This window comes from Electrona antarctica, assembly GCF_951216825.1.
Source record: "Electrona antarctica genome assembly, chromosome: 10".
Lineage (NCBI taxonomy): Eukaryota > Metazoa > Chordata > Actinopteri > Myctophiformes > Myctophidae > Electrona > Electrona antarctica.
In genome coordinates, this window is record NC_136791.1 from 54140225 (window position 1) to 54162681 (window position 22457).

Here is a 22457-nt window from a genome sequence, read left to right on the forward strand (position 1 = left end):
ACCACTCCCCTTCATTTGCATACCACGCACCTTCATTTGCATGCCACGTCCCTTCATTTGCATAAACCAATCCCCTTCATTTGCATGTCACGCCCCTTCATTTGCATAAACCAATCCCGCAAAGTAGCCGAAACATGCCCTTAATTTGCATACCACTCCCCTTCATTTGCATACCACGCACCTTAATTTGCATAAGCAAATCCCACAAAGTAGCCGAAACATGCCCTTCATTTGCGTACCACGCACCTTCATTTGCATGCCACGCCCCTTCATTTGCATAAACCACTCCCACAAACTAGGCGGGGTGACACCCACTAATTTACATAAGCGACACCCACTAATTTGCATATACCACACCCACAAAGTAGCCGAAACCACGCCCATCAAATTTGCATAACCCACACCCACAAAGTAGCCGGAACCACGCCCTTCATTAGCATAAACTGCTCCCACAAAGTAAGTTACCGAGAAAAGTCGCGAAATTCGACAGAACAAATCCGAGACCATTACCGCAACCGGGTCGCGGCCCCGATCGCAGCCGTATAGGGTTTGGGCCAAACGGACATACGGTCGCGACAGTAGCCCTGCACGAAAGCCTCGAAATTTGCGACTTTGACGCGAAAGTCGCAGAACAAATCCGAGACCATCACCGCGGCCGGGTCGCGGCCCCGATCGCAGCCGTATAGGTTTCGGGCCAAACGGACATACTGCCGCGGCGGTAGCCTTGAACGAACGCCTACAAATTGCCGACTTTGACGCGCGTCAACGCGCCAACGATAAAACATCACGGTCCGACGTTCGGATATGTCGGAGAGCCAGCCGAGACGAACGGTTAGGTGTCTCGGACGTACGCCTCCGACAGTCGTACAAAACGTCCTTCACTTTGGCTCTGTGCATGCAGACACGTCATAGACCCATAGACTCTAACAGCGTCCTGGCTGAAAAAGTGAAACGAGACCGTGCCTCTTAGAAAGGTCGCCCGAGGACGTTCTATAGATCCTTTGCAAACGGCGTGGAGAGCCCAGACCGACGCCATTGGATTCTGCATTTTCTAAATATGAATAAAATGTCTAGTTTGTGAAGAATAACATTAATGAACATGTTGTGTTTTGTGTTTTGTCTGTTCATTCAAAAAGAGAGGAGAGGAGAGGAGGGGAGAGGCATATGGCTTCATGAAATGAAATCTATATTTACCCAGGGTATCTGGGCTAAGCTCAAGAACTTGTTTCCAGCCAGGCCCTGCTCATAGAACACATTTCATCGTAGTGGTTGATGCCTTGTTCAAGGGCATTTCAGCGGTGGTAATTTTAACGTGTCGGACGGCTGATTCGAACTGGGAACCTTCCGGTATCTAGACCGCGCCGCTATCCGTTCGGCCACCGCTGCCACATACATGTGGATGGGCTGTGGCGCTGTTCTGAATTCCACTGGCAGATAACGGTCTTTTCTTTGATTCGTTTCTCTGACTTCCTATGTAAGTGCTGCTATTAAAATGCTTACTTTAAAAAGACTAAAATAGCTAAAATACAACAATTCATGGTCATAAGTTCATAAAGCATAATTCATAATAATGTCATGATACAATAATAAATATGTGGTTCATAATTGATTTCAAATGAGGTTAAAAATGTAAACATGATGTGATGATAACTTTCTGAGGCAGAACCAAGTTCCCTGTCTGTCAGTAGCAACACTGGACCATGATTGATTGACTGATTGATGCATGATTGCCTGGCATTGCACACAGGTGGTACAAACATTTCTCTCACTCATTCAGACTCTGGTCTGCACAAGGAAGCACACTCGCAGCAGAGTAGTGTGTTTGAACTGTTTAAAGTTATTAAACACGGTCAAAAGGACATTCAAAGGACTGTATGAAACTCAAGAAGCATCAAGAACCTCTTTACACAACAAGCGGCCAACGAGGTATTATTATTTGAGAGTTATCTTTGTTGTGTTGTATTGTGGTGTTTTGACGGACACGTTCACCTGCGCAAATCTACATGTTTTGTATTTCTTTGTTTGATCAATATTATGTATTGCGACGTAATTTGTTGATTGTTTATGTGTTTATTATTTTGTGTGAACATAGTTCTCACGGCATGGAACAGCAGAGGGATGAGAAGAATGCCCAATAAATGCCCGTTTATAAAGAACCGACCTGTGTCGTCAATGTTGTGAGAAGAGCTACATCCTACGTGTGTGTTTCGTGTCGTGTCATTCATCATCACTTTGTTTACTTTACTTTATCACAGCTAACAGTCACATCAAGGTCTGTGAAATAGTTAGTAATGAATGAATAGCTGACTCTGTCGCGATTTTGGCTTTTATGGTGAATGTTTTACAACTATATGAACTTCAACTTTGGCCAGTAGTTGTACAAAGCCATGGGTCTGAATGTAAACAAAGTATATGCTGCTTTATAAGACAACGTTTTATTTTTATATTGAGTGGTGGTGTGATTTGCATGTTATGTAATGAGTCAGAGTTTGTATTGTGCTAAACCAGTCACCAGTAGCATGGATAAGAAGCTAACTATGCTAATCGGAATTAGCATTAAGCTAACTGCATCCACTATAATGTTACACATTATATTAATGTGCTCTGTGTGTTCAGCCATGGCCAGGACGTCGAGGCACGACCGAGAGATGGCGCTGGACGCCAAGAGACGTCTGTGTGTGAGTTCAGATCCCGTGGAGAGGCTGAGGCTGCAGTGCCTGGCCCGAGGGTCGTCTGGCATCAATGGCCTGGGCAGGTGAGTGTGTGCGCGTGCGTGTGTGTGCGCGCGTGCCTCCCTCAGGCACAGCAGAGGCGTACATACAGACAGTTGGACTGTGAGGTGACGTGGCAGCCCTCCTCCTCCTCCTCGCCATCACCCAGGAAGCCTTGGAGGTGTCGGCCGGTGTTGCTGGGCTCTATAACATATGAAAATCAGACCGGAAGGCCTTACCGTTGTGGCGTTCTACAGAAGCAAAGGTTTTAAATAGCAGACCTACAAGCTCGTAGCGCGCCACTCGGTGTAGTGGAACGTTCGCGCGCGCCATGTCGACTAGAAAGGTCGCCCGAGGACGTACTACAGTTCCACGCGTGCGTCTCGTGGAGCTCTATAACATATCCGTAAATCAGACCGGAAGGCCTTACCGTTGTGGCGTTCTACAGAAGCAAAGGTTTTAAATAGCAGATCTACAAGCTCGTAGCGCGCCACTCGGTGTAGTGGAACGTTCGCGCGCGCCATGTCGACTAGAAAGGTCGCCCGAGGACGTACTACAGTTCCACGCGTGCGTCTCGTGGAGCTCTATAACATATCCGTAAATCAGACCGGAAGGCCTTACCGTTGTGGCGTTCTACAGAAGCAAAGGTTTTAAATAGCAGATCTACAAGCTCGTAGCGCGCCACTCGGTGTAGTGGAACGTTCGCGCACGCCATGTCGACTAGAAAGGTCGCCCGAGGACGTACTACAGTTCCACGCGTGCGTCTCGTGGAGCTCTATAACATATCCGTAAATCAGACCGGAAGGCCTTACCGTTGTGGCGTTCTACAGAAGCAAAGGTTTTAAATAGCAGATCTACAAGCTCGTAGCGCGCCACTCGGTGTAGTGGAACGTTCGCGCACGCCATGTCGACTAGAAAGGTCGCCCGAGGACGTACTACAGTTCCACGCGTGCGTCTCGTGGAGCTCTATAACATATCCGTAAATCAGACCGGAAGGCCTTACCGTTGTGGCGTTCTACAGAAGCAAAGGTTTTAAATAGCAGATCTACAAGCTCGTAGCGCGCCACTCGGTGTAGTGGAACGTTCGCGCACGCCATGTCGACTAGAAAGGTCGCCCGAGGACGTACTACAGTTCCACGCGTGCGTCTCGTGGAGCTCTATAACATATCCGTAAATCAGACCGGAAGGCCTTACCGTTGTGGCGTTCTACAGAAGCAAAGGTTTTAAATAGCAGATCTACAAGCTCGTAGCGCGCCACCGTAGATCTAAATTATAACATAATATTTAAAACACCAAAAGGGGTTCCCCACCCCAAAATGGATTAAAGCAACCCACTGAGCAATTTTCTAAATGATGGGGTAAAAATTTTCTAAAAATGAAAGTTTTTTTAAATTTTTAGACAATTTTTACCCCAGTTTTTAGACATTTTCTTTTACCATTTAGACGTCTATTAGACTACAAAAAGGCTCAGTGGGAAACGTGAAACACGTTTCACTTTGAATATCGGATAAGAACGTTTTACTTAAATCTAATGAAAATCTAAATGTATTGAATGCATTGGTAAAATATAGTACTTTATAACTATATGTTATGTATTAATATAACTGAACACTAAAACTAAACAATTAGTTTTAGTGTATTAGTATGACACCAAATGATTAAACATGTCAATGTTGTTTTACAACTGAGGAGGAAACAAACATTGTTCCAAAATCAGGGGTTCTCAACCCGTGGATCGCGACCCCTCGGGGGTCGCCAAATTATTTTGGGGGGGTCCCCAAATTATTTTCAATTTTTTTTTCCCAACGATATGGCTGGAAAATGGAAATGAAGAGTTTACATGGTACACATAGTACATGCATACACCTCCCTAATGATTATATCTGGTTTCAGTATTTATTTATGGTGTATTGTCTCCATTATTAAGGTTATTGTAGCAGTCAATTTATATTGTTAAACTTTAAACCACACTCTCTGACTGACTGTCTTATGTGTAGCGTTTGTAAATCTTATGATCGCAACTAAATAAACTTTAAACCGACTGACTGATAGGGTTTACAGTAAATCTTATGATCACAACTAGCCTAATTAACTTTAAACCACACTCGCTGATGTGATGTGTAGGGTTTGTAAATCCAACCCTATAGACTGCATGCCTAATCTGAAAATAAAATTCATTCATAATAAGTTATTTTGATTGATGATGTTTGTAGTTTTCTAACACCCTCCATACTTCTCCATAAATGTACACAAAGCAAGGGTTAACCCATTTTGACCTGAGATCAGATTCTCAAAATGTCTTCTACATCCTGACAGTTTTCTGAAAAAGCTATGTTTCTATGCCAGTCGTTCTTCGATTTTTCAAAAATAGCAGACCTACAAGCTCGCTGTCTGCTATTGTCAGATTTTTTTTACATTTGAAAACTTGAAATGAGACATTCTGCATAATGATAATTTTCTACTTTTGGTACTTTAAGTACATTTTGATACCAATACTTTTGTACTTTTTTTTGTACTCAAGTACATTTAGAATTCCAGACTTTTACTATAGACCTTTACTGCAGTATTGATTATTGGCCCTCACATCTAGAGTTTGGGCCACTACGCGGCCCTCACACCTACGTCGTGACCAGATGTCAATGTTTTAGTTTTAGTATTTGAGTATGTCTGTGTCTTGAGCCGAATGTCAAACTCCCCCCAACAATGTACATCATACATTCTTCAACATACTGTCACAACAACTAAATACAGTTTTAATAACGGTCTACCAGGGGCAAGGCAATGGTTTTTGTTTAGTATATTTCAACTACAAGGCAATTCAATGTGCTTTACACAGAACACCAAGAAAAGGAAACACAATTATACAATGACATTAGGATGCATGTAACAAAATAAGTACAAAATTGCAACATATGCACATATTTGGATATGGGAGTCGGTGGCCAAAGCCGCCAATGGCAAAGTGCAAGCACCACTGATATGGCAACATAAGTTTTTCTGAAAATTGATTTAGAAGACATTTGTACTGTAGAATAGGCCTCCGGTCTTTATGGGTAAAAGATAGATTCCAGCGTCAGAGTGTTGAGAGGATGTCCACCATTACATGTCACTTCCTTTTATGCTTCTTGTTCCACTTGTCCAACTGCTGTCTGCGTTCCTTCAACAGCTGCCACACTGTGACACCAGCACCTGAGAAGACAGTGACGACAAGTAAAGGCCTATTCATAGTCTGTTTTTTCGGTGCTGAGGTGACCACCGCTCCGGTGGTCACCTCACCACCGCTCCGGTGGTGAGGTGACCACCGGAGCTGAAATAACGTTGAGCGGTGGTGAGTAAAAACAGAGAGAAGGGCTGGAGCGGTGGCGGTGGTTTGCTCTTCACCGCGGCTCGTGACGTCATGTTGTAGTTCGGTGGTCACCTAACCACCGAAAATCCAGACTATGTATGAGCCTTTAGTTAAACATCTCTGTATGTACTTGTGCTCGTGACAAAACGTTCCGTCATATAAGCTTTATTATTGATATCAAACCGGATCCGTGGTTTTGACAAAACGCCCGACGTTCGGAGGTCTTTTCTGATTGCCCGGTGATCCCGATTGGAACATTGACGCTTTCTAGAGCAAGGATGGCCTCATTTTAGCTCGCTAGCATTGACGCTAACTATTTAGCATCTAAAATGGATCACACTAAAACCAAGTAGATCCGGGTCGCCAGTTCAAGCGTTGGCATTTGCGTCCACCAGGTGGCAGTGATACGGTTTAGTGTATGCTTGTTTTCTCCCTCTCCACCTGATGGAGAGGTAATAAATCTAGGCTCTTTATAGAACAACAGTTCCCTCTTTGTCACGTGTTTCCAGTTCAAATTTGCTGCTGATCCAATCAAACAAAGCTAGAGAAAATACATGTAAAACTTAACCCTACACAAGGGTTAAGTTAAGTGTGTGTGTGTGTGTGTGTGTGTGTGTGTGTGTGTGTGTGTGTGTGTGTGTGTGTGTGTGTGTGTGTGTGTGTGTGTGTGTGTGTGTGTGTGTGTGTGTGTGTGTGTGTGTGTGTGTGTGTGTGTGTGTGTGTGTGTGTGTGTGTGTGTGTGTGCATGTGTCAGTGTGCGTGTCTCACCAACGGCGAGGATGGGTAGGTACATCTTCAGCAGCGTGTGCAGGTCGAAGCCAGGGGACTCGGGCTGCAGGGTCAGCTGGGTGTATGTGCTACTGTTGCTGGACGACTCCAGGTAGGGCAGCGCCTGGTACACCGTGATTCCTGGACGCCACGTCACACACAATGTCAGCACAGCAGTTAGGATGTGACAAAATGTCTACTGCTACGTATAGTCTCGCGTATAGCCAGACAACTATTCCACAATCTCCGAATGCTATATGGAGTCTGGAACTACACTACACCGGAATCCAAGTAAGGAAGCTAGCTGCCATTTTAAAATAGGCTATCTTTACATTTTTATTGTGTCGTTTCCTTTTCTGCTAAGCAACAAGCTATATCAGGGGTGGGCAACTGGCGGCCCCCACCTTCACTTAATGTGGCCCTCAGGTTAATGTCAGAATACTGATATAATATTGGTTTCAGCTGTTACTATTCCACAACATGCAAACATGACCCGCTGTTATTACTTCAGTCTAAATTAGTAGCTCATTGCTTCAACACAAGTATAATTAAAGGCATTTGAAATGACATAAAAATGTAAATTTTAGCACAAATTCAAGATTTCAATTCGAATATAGCAAAAATAGCCGATCTACAAGCTCAAAACGTGTCGCAGCGCGACGTGTTTTGAGCTTGTAGATCGTCAAAGTTGCCCAGCCCCGAGCTATATGCTTGTGTGTGTGTGTGGGGGGGGGGGGGGGGGGGGGGGGGGTTCTAATATGGATTATTTTAGGGGTCCCCGGTTCTAATATGTTTTTTTTTTTGGGGGGGGCTGTATACGCCGAGACACATTATTGTACAAACACGATTACTGTCACATTCATGTCGAGTCACGTTTCACTGTCAGGACAACATGCTGCTGCTCGTACGCTGTTCCTTCATGCTGGGACGTTTCAGGGTCATTTGCAGTGGTGGAAGGTAACTAAGAAGATTTGAAGAAGAAGTACTGTATTTAACCCATTTTGACCTGAGATCAGATTCTAAAAATGTCTTCTACATCCTGACAGTTTTATGAAAAAGCTATGTATGTCAGTCGTTCTTCGATTTTTCAAAAAAAGCAGACCTACAAGCTCGTAGCGCACCACTCGGTGGCGCGTTACAATTGAATTACTTTTTTGGCCAAATTGTCAAATATTACGTGAGAAAGAGTGTGATAATAGCCCATCTACAAGCTTATATTTCCAATGTGTGGAACAGAGTCAAACTTCACTTGAAGAAAAATAGGGCTTCCAGGATGAACAACACAGCAAAACTAAACACAACACAGCTCTCACAGTATAATCCAAGTGCACTCTATCCAGTCATATCTATCTGCACTTCCAAAACAAACGCATTTTTCACTGAAACTTTGGATAACTTGGATAAACGACAGTTTTGTGCACAAATGCTGAGTGCGTAGGCTCGCTCCTACCTTAGTGCATGATCCTATTTATCCTAAGTGTGTTAAACAGTGACGTTTGAGTGAAAATGTGTGTTTTCTAGTTTAGCAGTAGTACATTTTTTAAACGTTTTTTTTTGTGGCTTTCACCTTTTATTTTATATATTTTATGGAGGGACAGACAGTAGGCTGACAGGAAATGGGGAGAGAGATGGGGGGAAGACATGCAGTAAAGGCCGTCGGGATCGGGAGTCGAACCCGCGGCACACTGCCAGACTGGGTGCCTGGACCACTGAGCCATGGCCCAGGCCAGTAGTAGTACATTTTGCCATTGTTTTGCTGCCGTTAAATCCTGTTCTAATCCTATATCATTTGATTCATCAGGCATTTCTCGTAGTTTTTGGATCATCCATTCGCCGTGAAGGAAGGAAGGCGAGAAAAACTAAAACATCTCCGTGAATCCCAAGGCTTCACAGGGTGAGTAATTGACAATGAAAAAGTAATGATGGGGTAAAAGTATTGCTTTAACCCATTTTGGGCGGGAACCCCTTTTGGTGTTTTAAACATGTTATAATTTAGCTATTGAAAAATAGGTCTGCTATTTTTGAAAAGTCGTGAGAATGTGGCGCAAATCTTTGAATATATATTTCAGAGCGAACATTTTTAACTAAAATATTCGCTTCTGGGGGGGTCCCTGGAACTACATATTTTGAGATGGGGGTCCGTGGCCCAATAGAGATAATTCTGAGGGTCCTTGACATGAAAAAGGTTGAGCACCACTGACATAGAAACATGGGTTTTTCAGAAAAAAGTTAGGATTTAGAAGCCTTTTTTAATCGACCCCAGTCCAAAATGGGTTAAATGAATATGCAGTCAATTAATTCCCTGCCTGACGCATGCATTCGCAGTCTAACGGCGCATGCATGCGCAGTCTAACGGCGCGTCATACCTTCTGTAATGACGGAGACGACGTAGAGAGGGATCCACAGAGTGTAGCGAGCCCACAGCAGGCCAAAGGAGGGCATTTTCATCACGCAGAGGAGTTGGTGAGGATACCTGAACACAGGGGGCAACATACTCCATACATTACATACGTTTACGATACTTTGGAAAGAAATATTATGAACTAAAATGCAGTGCTTCCCCTATGCAGTAACAGTGGCAGCCCACCACTGTTACTGGGGGGGGGGGGGGCTTCATTTCGATCTCCCGACTGAATAATTGTGTCCTAATGTGTGATTTGTGCAACGGTGTCACCGGCGTCGTTTCCTAAGCGAACCCCCTCTTTGCAGCCATTGGTTGCCGTTTCTTGGTTGGACAAAAATCCTCTCTCCATCCACTACTACCGTTTCTTCGTATTGATATTCTGTGGTATTCAATTCTTATTCTAAACTTGGTGTCAGTCAAAAGGAACGTCTCAGGTGCAGGCTAGTGACTGATTGGGCATGACCAAAACAATTCAGGATGGTAAAAGAGTCTTTTACCATAACTTGTTTTGGTCACGTGTCTTTTAAAAAGAGTCATCATAGTAAAGTGACATACACGATTGTCATACGCAGTTGAAATACATCAGAAAGATGACTACTCTTAATATGTCTTTTACCATCCCGACTTGTTTTGGTCACGTGAGAAAATGTCTACAGCTGTACTGCATTCCATGTGATCGCGTTGATTGTTTTTGTGGGTTGCGTATAAAGATTGGCGTTCCAGCGTGTTCGCTTTAGTGTGAAGAAGAGCCCTGTGTGCTCCAAACGTCACGCAGATCATTCTGGTACGATAAAAGAATCATCTGACGCATACTCGCATTGAAGCGCTCGGTGTAAAAGCATCTGTCGCTTTGGAGCGCTCGGTGTGCGGAGCGTTTCATTTTGTTCTTTCCTGTTCGTTGCTCAGCAAACTTAAGGGTTGGGGATGTGCATGTTGTTGCTCTCTTTTCATATTGCTTTCATTGGCTCGTTTAACCCATTTTGACCTGAGATCAGATTCTAAAAATGTCTTCTACATCCTGACAGTTTTCTGAAAAAGCTATGTTTCTATGTCAGTCGTTCTTCGATTTTTCAAAAAATAGCAGACCTACAAGCTCGTAGCGCGCCACTCGGTGGCGCACTATGAGCTTGTAGATCTGCTATTTTTCAATAGCTAAAGCATAACATAATGCTAACACCAAAAGGGGTTCCCGACTTCCTGCCCAGAATGGATTAAGCCTATCTACTAAAATAGCCTGTCTACAAGCTCTCAAGCACTACAGAGCTTGTAGATCGGCTATTTTCACTGTGCAACATGCTGACTTCTATGGAATTCAAATGACTGAAATCTGTCGTGGCGACTGTAATCCATGTCGGGCCATTGATGGTCCACTGTCCATTTAGAAAAACACTGACTTCAGCTTTATGTTCACATCACTAAATGTTGACCAATGGACAGAATTGATTTTCCCTCGCTCATTTTCTCTGAAACCACGACGCTGTCCGTGGTTTTGACCAAACATCCGATGTTCGGATCCTATGCGTGAATTTTCACCGGATCCTATGCGTGAATTTTCACCGCATCGTGATCGCCATGTTACAGTTTCTGGCGAAAGATAAACATTGTGAGCTAATGCTCACTATTAGCCGTTTCTTCCTCTCTCAGTCTGCAAGGCCGGGAGACCAGACGTAAAATGAGTAGTAATCCAGTCATTTCCAAGCTAACTGCCTACCTCCAATGACCACTAGGCGGCAGTCAAAGTGGATCGTGGACCACAGCAGTAAGGAGTTGGGTACACACTAGGGCATTAAGCAACTAGTCGACTAGTCGACTAGTAAATCCACTAGTCGACCTTGCTGGTACTAGTCGACTAGTTGATAAGAAAAAAAAAGAAAAAAAAAGTTCATTTTTTTTTTTTTTACCGATTTTGTAGGCCTCAATATCAGGTAGATTATAGTTATAGTCACCAATGTACACAGTTTTTTAATGTACAAATATTTATTTATTTTTTTTATTTTTATTTTTAAACATAAAAGGTGGTTAAACAACTAGTCGACTAGTCGACTAGTAAACTAGGCAACTAGTCAACTAGTAAAAATGACTAGAAGTGAATGCCCTAGTACACACCTCAACAGGTCGAGGATGTTCCACAGCATGAACTGGACACACACAATTGGACTGCTCTGCAGGTCTTCTAGGCCGATGATCACCAGGAACAGCAACAGGTTCCTCTCCACCACCTGCAAGGTGGAAAAGACAACACCGTATTCATTAACCCATTTTGGGGGCGGGAACCCCTTTGTGTTTTAAACATTATATTTTAGCTATTGAAAAATAGCAGATCTACAAGCTCATAGCGCGGCACCGAGTGCCGCGCTACGAGCTTGTAGGTCTGCTATTTTTTAAAAATCGTGAAAATGTGCCTCAAATCTTTGAATATATATTCTTTCAGAGTTTCAGTTTTAAACTCAAATCTTTGCTTCTGGGGGGGGGGTGTCCCTGGAACAACATATTTTCAGATGGGGGGGGTCCGCGGCATATTACATATAATTTTTGGGATCCTTGACATGAAATATTGAGAACCACTGAGAAAAGAATACATTTAAAAAAAGTTTTTTTTTTAAATTTCGACATCAGGCCTAAATGGGTTAAGTAAAAACATTTAGTACTTTTTCCACCACTGCTGTATCACACTTGGACCAGGCTTTAAAGACTGTCTCTTAAGGAGGACAGGGTATAGACCATACACACTTGGACCAGGCTCTTAAGGAGGACAGGGTATAGACCATACACACTTGGACCAGGCTCTTAAGGAGGACAGGGTATAGACCATACACACTTGGACCAGGCTTTAAAGACTGTCTCTTAAGGAGGACAGGGTATAGACCATACACACTTGGACCAGGCTTTAAAGACTGTCTCTTAAGGAGGACAGGGTATAGACCATACACACTTGGACCAGGCTTTAAAGACTGTCTCTTAAGGAGGACAGGGTATAGACCATACACACTTGGACCAGGCTTTAAAGACTGTCTCTTAAGGAGGACAGGGTATAGACCATACACACTTGGACCAGGCTTTAAAGACTGTCTCTTAAGGAGGACAGGGTATAGACCATACACACTTGGACCAGGCTTTAAAGACTGTCTCTTAAGGAGGACAGGGTATAGACCATACACACTTGGACCAGGCTTTAAAGACTGTCTCTTAAGGAGGACAGGGTATAGACCATACACACTTGGACCAGGCTTTAAAGACTGTCTCTTAAGGAGGACAGGGTATAGACCATACACACTTGGACCAGGCTTTAAAGACTGTCTCTTAAGGAGGACAGGGTATAGACCATACACACTTGGACCAGGCTCTTAAGGAGGACAGGGTTTTACACAGATCAATACACACTTGGACCAGGCGAGGTATGAGCCTGCTCTGCTCGATCTCGTCAGCGATGTGGAACAGCTCCAGCACGGACAGCATCTGGCAGAGAGTCATCACCACCCCGACGGCATAGAAGGTGTCTGCCAACGCGCCTGCAAAACAACAACAACAACAACAACATGAATGAACCAGGAACACGGCCTGCGTGCCCGAAACGCGTTTGTTTCTCTAGACTGCTCGTGATGAAATAAAGAAACTCAAACTTTATTAAGAGAGTCGCGAATACAAGCGGCCAAAATGAGTTTTCTTTTGACGGGTGGCTGGCATCTCCCTTAGAGATAGGGTGAGAAGTTCAGTCACACGAGAGAGACTCTGAGTAGAACCGCTGCTCCTTCGCCTGGAAAGGAGCCAGCTGAGGTGGTTCGGGCATCTGGTTAGGATGCCTCTCGGGCGCCTCCCTAGGGAGGTCCTCGACGCACGTCCCACTGGGAGGAGACCCCGGGGCAGACCAAGGCGCAGTTGGAGGAAACACATCGACTCACTGGCCTTGGAATGTCTCGGAATCCCCCAGGAGGAAGTCACTAATGTTGCTCTGGAGAGGGAAGTCTGGAGCACTCTGGTGGAGCTGTTGCCCCCGCGACCCGACTACGGATAAGCGGTTGAAGATGGATGGATATTCCCCTTTTTCCATTGATCTTCAAGAATCTGCACCCATCAGCTACAGAGACTCAACTTGACTCCCTGAGTAGAGAGCGCCTTCACCTATGACGGTTTTGTTGTTCTGAACCAGGAACACTACATGTCTGTAAAGCTCTCAATAGTCTCGCACCTAACTACCTCCATGACTACCTGCATAGTCCCAAACCTTCCTACCTCCATTGACTGCCTGCCTAGATATGTCCCTGACTGCCTGTCTAGATATGTCCCAAACCTTCCTACCTCTATGACTGCCTGTCTAGATATGTCCCAAACCTTCCTACCTCTGACTGCCTGCCTAGATATGTCCCTGACTGCCTGTCTAGATATGTCCCAGACCTTCCTACCTCTGACTGCCTGCCTAGATATGTCCCTGACTGCCTGTCTAGATATGTCCCAAACCTTCCTACCTCCATTGACTGCCTGCCTAGATATGTCCCTGACTGCCTGTCTAGATATGTCCCAAACCTTCCTACCTCTATGACTGCCTGTCTAGATATGTCCCAAACCTTCCTACCTCTATGACTGCCTGTCTAGATACAGATTCCCCCGAAATACCAGTAAGTGTGTCCCAAGGAAGAATGTCTCACCTCGACCAAAGGAGAGGATCCTGGCGATCATGTTTGCCAGCAGCCATGTGTGTCCACAGAACTGGAACAGGTTGTATGTGAACGAGTACGCACACCCGATGCTGAGCCTGTAGTGTGGAGACAAACAAACAATGCGTGGATTAAAGCTAAATGAAATGTCACCGCTGGAAAAAAATGCCAAAATGTGCCATTTGTGAAACGGTGCGAAAGGCCCCACCCACACTAGCACCGTTTTGCTAAACAATCAACACAATAGAGGGTATGTGCATGCATAAAGTGATAGGACTATTCTGTTTGGATGTATGGACCGTCAACGCCAGAAAGTAGTTTTTTTTGCCACTAACAGTTAGGCGTTCTTCATAACTTCCGGGTATGATGATGTCACGCGCATACCCTCTACAGGTATATGTAAAATGATGATGTTTTAGTAATATTGTTTCTGCTGTTCTACATACGGCTGTGTGTGTGTGTGTGTGTGTGTGTGTGTGTGTGTGTGTGTGTGTGTGTGTGTGTGTGTGTGTGTGTGTGTGTGTGTGTGTGTGTGTGTGTGTGTGTGTGTGTGTGTGTGTGTGTGTGTGTGTGTGTGTGTGTGTGTGTGTGTGTCTGGTAAAAATATGACTGTCATTTTGGGCTCGTTTCCTTTCTTTATATGTTGATTTCCTGTTTTTTATAGAAGTGTATATTTGTACGTCGTTCTGATGAATTGAAAAAGGTGGACCCTGTTGTAAATAAGTGTAATGCTTAATCATGGATGGTCCACAGAGTAACCGTTTTTGTATTGACTTGTGCTTTCGTCTGAAATGTACCCATTCTTCATACTGTGAAATAAAAACATTCAATGAATCAAATGCTCTAAATCGTAAAAAATAATAACCGAAAATAGCCTGTCTACAAGCTCTCAATGCATGACGCATTGAGAGCTTGTAGATCGGCTATTCTCGCTGCACTACATGCTTCCTTAGGATACATGCTGGCGTCTATGGAATCCAAATGACTGCAATCAGTCGTGGCGACTGACGACTTTAAACCATGCATACACAGTTAGGCATGTAACGATATATCATGAATCGAAAATCGATTAAAAACTGGTAACAATTTACATCACGATAAAATCGCAATTTGAATCATGGTGCAAACAGAGGGCGCGTAAAAAAGAGAAGAAAATACAGGATCTTTGTAATATAATTGATTTTTTTTTTTTTAAGTAATTTGCTACTGTATTGAAAAGAGTATAAGAGAAGAACATTAAAAGAGAAAGGAAATACTGGATATGTCTAAGAGAAATAATGATAAGATAAATGATAAGATAGTTCATTATTATTATTAATATACTAGTCCATACCAAATCCCTACCCCTCTATCTCTCTCATCATGCATGATTCACATCACAATCACATTACCCTCCAACTAATTAATTGGAACACCACGCCCTGACCTATGGCCAAACATTCCTTGTGCATCGGGAAATGTTGCAACCCGTAATGTTTTGCTGTGGTCACTGCACGGTCACAAGTAAAGCCCGCAGCGCTCAGAACATGTACGAATGCAAATTATAAAGGTGCTTATCCGCTTGCCCTACATGTTAAGAAGACGAGCGGCGTGTTTGCGCAATGTATTAGTCCATAGTTGTCTATAAAGAAGTGCTTTAATCTCGACTGTGGTCGAACGCAATTTCCCCCCTTGTTTACTTCCCGTTTACATTGAGCGTAATTCCGGCTTTCACCGGATGCACTAACGCCCATTGAGAACTGGATCCCGACAGAATATCGGTCACAGACGGGATTTAAACACTTCTATATTGAGAACTACGGACTAATACATTATACAAGCACCCCGTAGGCCTCTCTGACGTTTGGGGCAACAGGGTAAGCATCTTATATTTTTGCAGTTTGTACATGTTCGGAGCTAAAGGACTCCGCTGGTGTCCCCGCAGTGACCACAGGGGCGAGAGCGCTAACATCTCTCGTAGATATGAACATGTCAAAACTCATTGTTGTTGTAAACAACTTATTAGCTTAAGCTATCATCGAGGTACTAAACAGTACACATATTTTCCAAGACTTACCTACTCATTTTTGTTATTATTATTTCAGAGCGAAATCACCACAAAAAGCTGCAAAAAAACGGTGTTTTCCGTTCCTTCCTTTAATCACAGCATCGTGTTAACTTCTAGAAAGAAGAAGTCCTGCTCCAGCTCCACATCATCTGACTGAGCGAAACAAGTAAATGTTTGACTTATAGTTTGTGAGCAGTGAACGATGCATCACACACACAGCAAACGGGCAGTTAGCGGGTCGGCTGAGCTGGCCTGGGCGCTTTTACCAAGGTGTTGGGCGATTTGAACGCTAGTGCTACCGTGGCTGCGTGGCATGACCGTGTCATTACCTGATGAGTGATAAGAGAAGTTTATGTTGTTTTTCAGACAGCTATTAGTCTTGTTGTGCTGCTGCTAAGTAACAACACGACGTTCACTTCATTCATCATTGCACTTATCCATCTCATAGATCCATCTGCGTACTAACGTTATCACCAGTGTTGGCAGATTTTGAGAGAGAAACAAGCAACCAATCTACGCTATTTTCAAAGAAATCCTTGTATGGTGAAAGAGGGGTGGACGGGTGTGGAGTGGTCCCTGGTAGTGGTAAAGTCTGCAGATTATTTGGTGGTCATTGGCTTGAAAACGTTTGAGAAAACTGGTTTAAACAACATTATGAAGCCCAAATAAACAACCATAGAATTACAAGCAAAGCCCCAGAAAATGAAGCCCAATATCGCTTATAATAAGCGGACATGGCAACAGTGGTTTTCGTAGCAGTTTAGCCCAATCCCATAGCCTGTGGGTGGGTACACCGTAACCATGACAACAGCCTTTTGAACCACCAGCTCAGAGTATATTCCAGGTATATTCTAAACACCAGCTGCACCCACCAGCGAACTGTGGCAACAGATCCCATAGGCCGAACTGCCGAACAGCTTCGTTATTGACCATAGACTGTAATTGTTGACACAAAAATGCTAAAACCAGGTCGTTTAGGTATGATGCAGAAGACTAACGTTCTCCTTGATTTATGATGCAGATGACTAACGTTCTCCTTGATTTAGGTAACCGTTGAGTTAATACTAATAATCTCACTTCTCAGAGAAAACATGTTAATTCAATTTCCATCAGAAAAATATGAAAACGCTGACGTTGTCTGTTTTAGCACGTAGAAGCTGGGTGGGCGTGTCTCAACTTGACCGTGACGTAGCCCTGATCTCGCTGTGAAGCGTTGCCATGGTTTTTACCTATGGAAAGCAGTTTAATGTGACGTGTCTTGTTGATGGAGTTCGATGTTACCATGGTTTCCACTTAGTTTTTGTTGATTATGATTCACTTAAAAAGGCAAGTGGCAGAATACCATAACTCATTATGAAATCAGCAGCTGTATGTTAAGAGGTTTACACTAGCACCTTAACCTACTAAAAGTGAACAGAATGATCAAATCAAAATCCCACAAGTTGGAGAACAGCACAGATTATCCTTCTGGTTCATGCAGTGAAGTAGGGGAGACGGGAGAAACAGCAGGGTTCCTGAGATGGCTGAAAAAACGTTTGTTCAAAGTGCAGAACAGCCCCGATCCAGTAACGCTACTGCGTTTCTCCAGAGTGGAGGACATCATCAGCACAGACACCCTTGGGTCCAGTGAGGTGGAGGAGGGCAGAAGAACGACAGCAGGCTACCAAGTGAACAGATCGATGATCAAATCAAAATCCTACAAGTTGAACAGCACAGATCATCCTGCTCCTGGTTCCAGTGAAGAAGGGGGGACAGGAGAAACAAGGGGATTCCTAAGAAGGCTGAAAAAACGTTTGTTCAAAGTGCAGAACAGCCCCGGTCCAGTAACGCTACTGCGTTTCTCCAGAGTGGAGGACATCAGCACAGACACCCATGGGTCCAGTGACTTAGCCTGGCTAATAAGCCAGACCGAATCAGCCGTTGGCAAAAACCAATTGCCTGCCGGCGGATTACGACGATTTGAGTCTGGCTTATTAGCCAGGCCTACCAGTGACTACAACGTGAACAGCAGGAAGGAGAAGAAGAGTTTCTTTGGAGCATCAAAGAGTACAAGCGGTTCTTCACTCATCATCAGCGCTCCAATACAATCACCTCAAGCCCAGGATGAACCTTTTGCTGAAGATGACTTCAACAAAATCTGCACTCCACTACCATGTGATACTGAGCAGCCATCCACTGCCACCAACATCATCACAACTGAATCATCCATCCAGGTTGTATCATTAGTTCATGCTACTGAGCATCCATCGTCCACCGCCATCAGCATCATCATCACACCTGAATCCAGCGAGGGGAAGCCAGCAGTAGTTCAAACAGACCATTGGGAAGAGGGTGCTGATGGAAAAGACAAACTGATTGAAAGGCTCCTCACGCAAGAAGAGATGAACGAGATGGCGGAGACAACAGAGAACAACAACAAGGTCCTGAAAATGGAAGGACAGAAGAATGGGGTGTTCAAGAAGAGAACAACAAGCCCCAAGTCTCTGCCCAGAATGGTGGATGAACCCTGGGCTGGAGATGCAGGGACCTTCACTTCAGAAGACCATTCAAACCTCATCAGCACACCAGCTTGAACCTGGGCCTGAGGATGAACCTGCTCCACCTCAACCAGTCCAGGAGATTGAACCTGCTCCACCTCTATCATCGCCACTTGGATCACAGGATGAAGATGCAGGGACCTTCAGCACCTCAGTGGGAACTCCTAAAAAGAAGAAGAAAACCTGGAAAGTAGTGAAGGAAAGAATCAGGGACACTGTTGCTAGATGCATCAGCACACCTGAATCCAACGAGGTGACGCCATTAGACAAATGGTACAAGGCTTTCCAACAGTTAAACCAGATAGTACAAGAAATTCGACAAGAATAGTATGAACGCCAACGTCAACAAGCCCAGGAGAATGGATCTCCATCACCACCTCAGTCAAGTGGAGGTACCCTGGTTGGAGGAACCCTGGTTTGTCAAAATTCATCAAAAGTTCGTCAAAGTTGGTCAAAGCATCTATGACGCTCAAGATATGGCATTTTTGGTCCTTTTGGAGATTTTTTAACAGTAAAAGAGTATGCAGAAAAACAGCAACAAACTAACCGCATCTTTCAGTCTAGCAGGCTCACTCAGCCCATTATTATTCAGATATCTTTGTACATTTTTGGTAATTTTTTAAGGTTAATGGATATCGTAACAGTAGGACAAGAACAGCAACAAGCAAACCGCATCTTTCAGTCTCAGCCCATGCCTCCCACGACTCAGTGCCAGTTGGCCTTACGCATGAGAATGCTCCGCTCCGTGGGCGCCTGCCTACTGGCACAAGAAAAACTGACTAGCATCTCTCCCAGCCTGGTATCCCCCAACAAGTCTCGTATGTTTTCATGTGTCTTCATACCTCTCTCCCAAGCCAGGGTCCCAGGGGTCCCATGAACAAGAAACAATAGGTGTAGCAATGTGTATATATAGCTCTGTTTACACACTGCTTGTACCCCCTCCAACTGTATATATTTTCTCCATGTTCAACTGTTTTTATATTTTGACACTTGCTTTGTCAATGTAAATGTATGTTTTCTCGCGCCAATAAAGCTCCTTTGAATTGAATTGAATTGAATTGAATTGCTTTGTGTATACAGGCGTCCTGAAAGGACGTCAGGCAAATGGCAACTTGTGATATGCATACAATCAAGAAATGGTAGATCAATATATGACAGAAATTGCCATAACACTCCCTCCTCTTGACACCTTTTGCATACATGAAAATTGTTAGATTAGTAAGATAAGCAAAAATAAAATTGAAACATAATAGGCCTACAAGAATACACAAACATATTACATATCCATACGTTATTGCGCACAATGTAAACAAATACAACCGATAATCGAAATTGAAAAATAGTGTCTTTGCACAATATGATAATGTGATGCAAAGTTCACGAGAACTCTTCATTGATGCTTGTGTTTTTCTATATAGGCTTGTTTTGCTTATTTTAAGCACTTTACAGTGACATAAAGTGTGTCACATGGACACCCTCCACACACACACACTGGTGCATATGCATCAGGAATTTGACAATAGCTGGATATCAGATATATTGGGGAACTCCTTATATGGTTATGACTGAGTCAGAATGACGTCAGAGGTATGTCAGCGCTCCGACCGGCCCATCCTCCTATTAACCATTTTAATTTAGGATGCGGATATCTGTCTGTCCATACTAGTAGGCTATATAAGGTTTCATACAGAATATATGAAACCTTTATTCATTCTCGAAAAGAGAACTGAGGTTTACCCTCATTTGCAATGTTTAAGATTTTGAATTTGTGTTTTATACAGTCTATATAAAACACAGAAACGACAAAAGACAACAACAGAAAATGAGTAAGTAAAAAAGAAAACTATTATATAGTGAGGTCCCTAGAGATTTAAGAGCAGGTTATTACATTTGCCCTGTTTGCCTAATTTAAGACTAAAGGCCGACATTGTGAGCTTTTTCAATCATTCCTCCAGGAGTTATCTAAAGCATAAGGTTGCATTTAAGATTGCATTTCCTATAAGTGGGGATTGAACTCACAACCTTTGACAAGAATCTTCTAATGCACAGAGCCATAACCTGTGCTGAATGCAGTGTGTTCACTTTGAGTTATTTTAAGCAACAGACAGACAGGTACCATGGAAGTATATTAAAAAATCACACCCATGTGAAGTGAGTGGTGCAACTCCGTGTGGGGGTCCCCGGAAGTTCCAGAGAAATGACAGTTACCGTGTGGGGGTCCCTCTGCTGTACTGCACTGTACTGTCACTGTACTGTACTGGCACACCTGAAATCATCATATATACAGTTAATATGTGCGTGTGTGTTTGTGTGTGTGTTAGGTTGCGCACAGGTGGTGAAAAACAACCATGCTATTTTCGTGCTCATACCCACCCACCCATCCAGCCACCCAGCCATCCACACACATAGCTCCGTAAGGGAGTGGTTGCACCACTCAAAAAGGGATGCACACATATTATAAGCAGAGTTTTGTAACTTGGAGTGTAATTCATCTGTATAGTTTACAAACTTTTAACCATCTCCAAAGCAGCTATCAAAACCCAACCCTACAAATGTAATATACAAATGCAAATAGCTCCATTTAAGATTCAAGGTCATTTTAATGTGTCGGTATCACAGTTCATTCATGTTTTCTTGGTCCCAGTGATGTACAGTATAATCAAACCTTACATAAATAACCTGTCTACCTGACAGAGTCCAAATGTATATTTGCAACTATTTATACAGTGTTTGTATTTACGAGTATAGAGGGTATGCGCATGCTTAAAGTGAATGGCACATTGAGTGGCAAAGCAACAGGCAAAGTGAGTTTAACATTGTTTAATGTTGTTTAATGCAATCAGATATGACTTTTCTGTGTGGATGTATGGGCTGTCAAGGCCAGAAAGTAGTTTTTTGCCACTCAGTAGGTGTTCCTGCATAACTTCCTGGTTTGATGATGATGTCACGCGCATACCCTCTATAGCAGGTTTGTAGTATTGAGGACCAATGCAAAGTTCAGACAGGCTGAAAGTCAATTATTTTCTTATGACAACTAATCTTTTGGGTCTCGAGACAAAAGGTTTAGGAACCAGTGCTCTCACAACACTAACTGAGATCCAATGAGATCATATACTACCTATTTAAACTAGGAAGTGTATGGCCTGGTCAGCCTGCATAAGATCTGGTCATCCCAGCTTAGTAAGAGGTTCAGGACGACTGTTAAGCCGATTCTACTCTATGGCTCCGAGACATGGACACTTTCAAAGAAATTAGAGAATTAGAGGCTGGATGGCACCTTCTGAGACACCTGCCGCCCTAATGAGAGCGCAAAATCTCTCTTGGAAGAGCCACCCATCGACTTCTCTAATATACGGCAACATTCCCTGTGTTTATTCACTAGTCCGATCCAGTAGAACAGTTTGCCGGCCACTGCTACAGAGCTGATCATGAGGTTATATCTTCCCTTCTTCTCTGGAATGCTGCCTCAGAGCAGACCAGAGGTAGAAAAATGCCGTTCCCTGATGTCATCACTAGGGACACATGCATCAGTAAGCAGGAACTGGGGATGGCAATGAAGGACCGGGACGTCTGGCATGGCATCGTGAAATCCATGATCTCGACCGCGGTCGAAAAATGATGATGATACTATGTATTGTAGTTGATCTACTGTGCTGTTCACCAGCTGACTAAGCTATTACCCATACACAGGCTCCTGTCCTGGGTTTACTGCACCAGGAGAATAACTTAGAGGTGGTCATTGGGAAATATAACCGTTATAACCGGAATATCCTTCTCTGTGGTAATCCACACATCATCATGGCCACAACTAAACTAAACAAACCATGAAACTGTATTTGTGTATAATACTGGTACTGGTTCTAACATACAGCCACTCATTCACAATAGACGGTGTTGGAACAAGAGCCTTTGTGTGTCCTGTAGTAGATTCATGTGATCAACGGACAACGGTAGCTACTTAACTGAGCCTGTCAGTGACGGTGACCAACTGC

The 22457-nt window shown here is 43.7% G+C and overlaps 1 protein-coding gene and 1 long non-coding RNA gene across 3 annotated transcripts; one reads left to right on the forward strand and one right to left on the reverse strand.

Moving 5' to 3' along the window:
• Window positions 1–1800: 1800 nt before the first annotated feature.
• Window positions 1801–8719, forward strand: LOC306930612. Its single transcript, XR_013790905.1, has 3 exons — window positions 1801–1926; window positions 2617–2755; window positions 8627–8719. It is a non-coding gene; the product is annotated as an uncharacterized lncRNA (long non-coding RNA).
• LOC306930611 (very-long-chain (3R)-3-hydroxyacyl-CoA dehydratase 4-like) lies at window positions 5494–16398 on the reverse strand. 2 transcript variants are annotated; one of them, XM_079511666.1, is made up of 7 exons: window positions 15942–16398; window positions 13873–13979; window positions 12611–12738; window positions 11336–11448; window positions 9192–9298; window positions 6826–6966; window positions 5494–5900 (listed from the first exon to the last, which is right to left on the reverse strand). In XM_079511666.1, the coding sequence occupies exons 2-7, from the start codon at window positions 13901–13903 to the stop codon at window positions 5818–5820; spliced, it is 603 nt and encodes a 200-aa protein (XP_079367792.1). In that variant the 5' UTR covers window positions 13904–13979; window positions 15942–16398; the 3' UTR covers window positions 5494–5817. The 2 variants fall into 2 exon arrangements, with proteins under 2 accessions (XP_079367792.1, XP_079367791.1); XM_079511665.1 differs by having other exon boundaries at window positions 15938–16398.
• Window positions 16399–22457: the final 6059 nt, after the last annotated feature.

Coding starts and splice junctions, on each gene's coding strand:
- LOC306930611 (XM_079511665.1), bottom strand. Junction 11,449..12,610: donor TCATACCTCGCCTGGTCCAA/GTGTGTATTGAT, acceptor TCCACCTTGCAG/GTGGTGGAGAGGAACCTGTT. Junction 9,299..11,335: donor AACATCCTCGACCTGTTGAG/GTGTGTACTAGG, acceptor CCCTGTGTTCAG/GTATCCTCACCAACTCCTCT.